At 59.4% G+C, this 5,047-nt stretch overlaps 1 protein-coding gene across 1 annotated transcript; it reads left to right on the forward strand.

Annotated features, from left to right (window-relative positions):
• Positions 1 to 1,349: 1,349 nt before the first annotated feature.
• Positions 1,350 to 4,432, forward strand: CALHM1 (calcium homeostasis modulator 1). Its single transcript, XM_045802833.2, has 2 exons — positions 1,350 to 1,901; positions 3,950 to 4,432. Exons 1-2 carry the CDS (start codon positions 1,350 to 1,352, stop codon positions 4,430 to 4,432), a joined length of 1,035 nt encoding a protein of 344 aa, XP_045658789.1.
• The last annotated feature ends 615 nt before the right edge of the window (positions 4,433 to 5,047 follow it).

Consider the following 5,047-nt stretch of genomic DNA (forward strand, 5'->3'; position numbering starts at 1 on the left):
ACAGTCCATAAACACAGACACACCCACAGAGACACAGCAGACAGGAGAGAAAAGCACCTGCACTATGCTCACAGGCATAGCTCCCTGGCCAGCCAGGAGGGGATCTGGCAATCTTGCAGATCCCAATCCTCTGACTCCAAATTCAGGGCTTTTCATACCATGCCAGCCTGCATTAGCACTATCTCCACTACCACCACCACTACCACTGCCCTCCCTACTGTGACTGGCATCACCACCAGCATTGCCATGCCCCCACCATCATCACCACCACCACCCTAACTGCCATTCCCACCACCACCAATACCAACATTATCCCATAACCACCACCATCCCTACCACCACCACCATCCCCACCACCATGACCAACACTACCCCATGACCACCATCACCACCATCACCACCACCCTAACTGCCATCTCCACCACCACCTTCACCAACATTATCCCATAACCACCATCACCACCATCACCAACACTATCCCATAACCACCACCACCACCATCACCACCACCCTAACTGCCATCTCCACCACCACCATCACCAACACTATCCCATCACCACCACCACCACCATCACCACCACCATCATTGCCATCCCCACCACCATCACCACCATCACCACCACCACCAACACTACCACATAACCGCTATTGCCATCCCCACCACCAGCACCAGCACCACCACCACCAGGAGCAGCATCAACAGCACCTTCACCTCCACCCCTGCCGTCAGGACCACGATCACTTTCACCATCCCCACCACCGTTACTGCCCCCGTTACAGCCGCCACCATCAGCGTCATGGCTGCTTTATCATACCATCACTGAACTGATGGAAGAGCCCTCATACAGCATGGAGGAAAGACCCATTGGGAAGGGCAGGAGGAGGAGGGCTCCCCTGCTTTCTAGGAATGCAGGGGAAAAGGTCAAGAAGCGCAGGCCCTGCCACAGTCCTGCATGCTCCCAAACGCCAACCCTGCTGGAGACAGTGTCTCCCAGCCTGCGTCTGAGCCTCCTTCCCCTCCGTCCTACTGCACCCACAGAGAACGGGTCTCCATCAGGTGGGGCCCTCGTGGTTTCCCGGTGCCAGAGGCAGCCGTGGAGAGAGAAGCCCAGGAGGGGAGGGGCGGGGAGGGGCAGAACCCTGGCTGCACCCACAGGATTGGCTGACTTGTGTCCGCACAGCCAGCCGCTGACTAGAAGGTTTCTCAAAGAGACAGTGACCTCAGCCGCTGCCCTGAGCTCGGCCCATCTCAGCCATGCGGCGGGCACCCCGTGGGCAGAGCGGGCCCCGGGGGCCATCCTGAAGCAGGGGCGAGGTGGGAGGAGGCCACCGGGCCCCGCAGGGGCACCATGGACAAGTTCCGGATGATCTTCCAGTTCCTGCAGTCCAACCAGGAGTCCTTCATGAACGGCATCTGCGGCATCATGGCCCTGGCCAGCGCCCAGATGTACTCTGCCTTCGATTTCAACTGCCCCTGCCTGCCGGGCTACAACGCGGCCTACAGCGCCGGCATCCTGCTGGCGCCGCCCCTCGTGCTCTTCCTGCTCGGCCTGGTCCTGAACAACAACGTGTCCATGCTGGCCGAAGAGTGGAAGCGGCCCCCGGGCCGCCGGGCCAAGGACCCCGCCGTGCTACGCTACATGTTCTGCTCCATGGCCCAGCGCGCCCTCATCGCGCCCGTCGTCTGGGTGGCCGTCACCCTGCTGGACGGCAAGTGCTTCCTCTGTGCCTTCTGCACGGCTGTGCCCGTGAGCGTGCTGGGCAATGGCAGCCTGGCACCTGGCCTGTCTCCACCCGAGCTCGCCCGCCTGCTGGCCCGGGTGCCCTGCCCTGACATCTATGACGGCGACTGGCTGCTGGCCCGCGACGTGGCTGTGCGCTACCTGCGTTGCATCTCCCAGGTGAGGGGGCGGCGCGGCCTCGCCGGTCTCCCCTCCCAGACCGGCCCCTCCGGCAAGGTCCCATCCCCCACCTCTTGAAATGAGGCTGCCTCGGGGCACAGCCGAGTTTCCCCATAGATGGGAGCTCCCCAGACCAGGCTGGGGCTCCCCCTCAGACGGAGCTCTTTGGGGCAGGGGCATGTTTTCCTAACTGAGGCCAGCGCTTCTGAAGGCAGAGCGGTGTGTCTTCCCTGGCTCTGTGCCACCTGAAAAAAGTGCTGTGGCGACCTCAGTCCAGAGGCCTGTGTCTTGTTTCGAGGTCCCTAGAGTGGACCCAACAACTCAGCCAGCCCCACATTCTCCATCCTGAGCGAAGCCTGGTGTATTTGCATCCTTTTCTTCTTCCAGGCTGGGGCAGTGGTGAGGCAGGTGGGTGGCTGGGCCATTTGGGTACATTTCCCTGGCAAATGCCCCCAGCAGGTGCCTCCCTGTTCAGGGAGTGGGACCCGAGGGTCCTGGTGCCCCTGGAAGGGAGGGCTTGGGTGGGGGGGATGCATTGTTGGGATGTGCCCTAAAGACAGGGCTGGAGGGCCCACTGACAGGGAAATCCAGAGCTTGGTCCTCCCCAGCCCCGCTCCCTTGTTTTCTGCCCCTCTGGACCCTCCCCCATCTAAGCCCCCAGGCCTCCCTTGCAGTCACAGCAGCCAGCAGGGGGAGGAAGCAGCAGTACGGTCCTTGCAGCAGATGAACCAGGGGCTGTCAGGGGAGGGGCAGGGGCCAGGCCTGCAATGCTAGAGGAACACTCTGCTCTGGCAAGTGCAGACCCCTGGCTCCCTGGCTCCAGCCCTCCTGTGGGGCCCATGTCACCACCAGACGCCCCACGTGAATGTCACGCTGAATGTACAAGCTCTGCTTCCCTCCCAAACCACTTCCTCCCAGTGAGCACTTGTGCCATCGTGCCAGGCCTCAGGGCCTAGGACAGCTGTCCCTCCGCCTGACCTTTAAACCACCACATCATGAACTGAAGGGCCCCCAGAGGACAGGCTGCCTGGCCTATAGACATATTTTGTCTTCTGAGTGAATTTAAAATTCAATGTAGCAATTTTGGAAAACCAGACATTTTCACACAAAACTCAGATTTCCGGCTTTACCTGAAACATGAGGACAGCCCCACGGGGTCCACGTTTCCTCTCCGACCAGCACAGGGGATGCCTACTCTCCCCCAGACCAAGCACATGCCCTGTGGCCTCCCAGCCCATGTCTGCTCGGCCACAAACCCCGGACCCCGATTATAGGCATTTACCTACCTCTCTCATCCTGATGTGGCCAAAGGCTTCTCTGTGCAGCTGGGGGCTGATCCGGAAGCCCCGGTTAGGAGAGCCTCCTGCCCCATGCCTGACAGTGAATTATTACAGAACGGGTCTAGCACCCAAGCGTCTAGTGCTCTTCAGCACGGAGTTTGCACAAGTGTCTGGTTTGTCTCTGTGACCCTTGAGGGCCCAGCTCAGAGCCCACACAGAGGAGGCCAGAGGAGGGTCACTATGGTCCTGGGAGGTCAAGGAAGAGGCATGGTTAGTGAGGGCCTATTGACGTAATAACAGCAGTTGACAGTTACTGAGCACTAAGTATGTACCAGGCACTGTGCTGGTTGTGATTACACTTAGTCCTCACAAAAACCGTATGAGATACATACTATCAACAACCCCATTTTCTAGGTGGGGAAACTGAGGCACAGAGAAGTCGGATACCTTGCTCCTGGTCAACTAGGAAGGACTGGAGACAGGGTCCAAAGCCAGGCAGCCTAATTCCAAGGTCTGCCCAGTTAACTCCTGTGTATTAGTGCCAGGCCTACACGTGGGGCATTTTCCACACAGGATCTCATTTCTGTGAGATGGTGTATCTATGCCCATTGGACAGAAAAAGAAATGGAGGCCAAGAGGGAAGTCATTTGTGCAGTCAGCGCTCTTTTCCCTAAAGGCTGTGAGAGAGAGCGCTTTGCGGGGGGGTTGTAGACAGGCTTGGGAGGCTGGAGAGCCATGCCAGCCAACTCCCTCCCCTCTCCCCTGCAGGCCCTGGGCTGGTCCTTCGTGCTGCTGACCACACTGCTGGCATTCGTCGTGCGCTCCGTGCGGCCCTGCTTCACACAGGCCGCCTTCCTCAAAAGCAAGTACTGGTCCCACTATATCGACATCGAGCGCAAGCTCTTCGATGAGACATGCACGGAGCACGCCAAGGCCTTCGCCAAGGTCTGCATCCAGCAGTTCTTCGAGGCCATGAACCATGACCTGGAGTTGGGTCATGCCCACGGGGCGCTGGCCACGGCCCCTGCTGGCTCGGCTGCCCCAGGGACCGCGGATGGGGCTGAAGAGGAGAGGGAGAAGCTGCGCGGCATCACAGATCAAGGCACCATGAACAGGCTGCTGGCGAGCTGGCACATGTGCAAGCCGCCCTTGCGGCTGGGCCAGGAGGAGCCCCTGATGGGCAATGGCTGGGCGGGGGGAGGGCCCCGGCCTCCACGCAAGGAGGTGGCCACCTACATCAGCAGAGTATGAGCTGTGGGCAAGTGAAGAGGCCTCAGACCCCCCAAACCAGACAGAAAAATGAATCCTGCCGGTGCTGGGTGGAAGGAAGGGACAGACCCACATGCCCAGGCATTCACCTGCCCATTGAGGCAGGAAATTTGGAGCCGGAAGGGGACATCAATCCGCCAGCTGTGACATAGCAGTATTAGTCAGAAGGGTTCATTACTGGAAGGTGGGAGTTGGGCTGGACAAGATCCCACCTGCCCAGCCCCTCCCCAGCCCCTTCATCCCTGCTTCACTATCTCTTCTCAGGTCCTACAGCCACCCTTCCTGTGAATTTTTACGATCTCCGTTCCCTTATGCTCGAGACTCAGGGAGTGGGAGGGCGTCAGGCTGTCTCACAAAGCAGGAATCCTCTGTGTTTGGTCCATCTCCCAGATGAGGCTGCTAGTGGGCCATGAAGACACGGCCCACAGCCTCACATGATGGAATGTGAGGAGCAGAGAGAAGCCCGAATGCCTGGTCACCATGGAGGCCACTCAAACACTTGTCAAGTGGACCGTGCACTTACTTAGTCCGGAACACGGAAGTCTTCCTGTCTTAGCCATGTGAGCTGCTACAGCGAAATACCACAGACTGAGTCCG

Source organism: Ursus americanus, chromosome 6, assembly GCF_024610735.1.
Source record: "Ursus americanus isolate L20-20 chromosome 6, mUrsAme1.1.p, whole genome shotgun sequence".
Taxonomy (NCBI): domain Eukaryota; kingdom Metazoa; phylum Chordata; class Mammalia; order Carnivora; family Ursidae; genus Ursus; species Ursus americanus.

Coding starts and splice junctions, on each gene's coding strand:
- CALHM1 (XM_045802833.2), top strand. CDS start 1,350: ATGGACAAGTTCCGGATGATCTTCCAGTTCCTGCAGTCCAACCAGGAG. Junction 1,902..3,949: donor ACCTGCGTTGCATCTCCCAG/GTGAGGGGGCGG, acceptor TCTCCCCTGCAG/GCCCTGGGCTGGTCCTTCGT.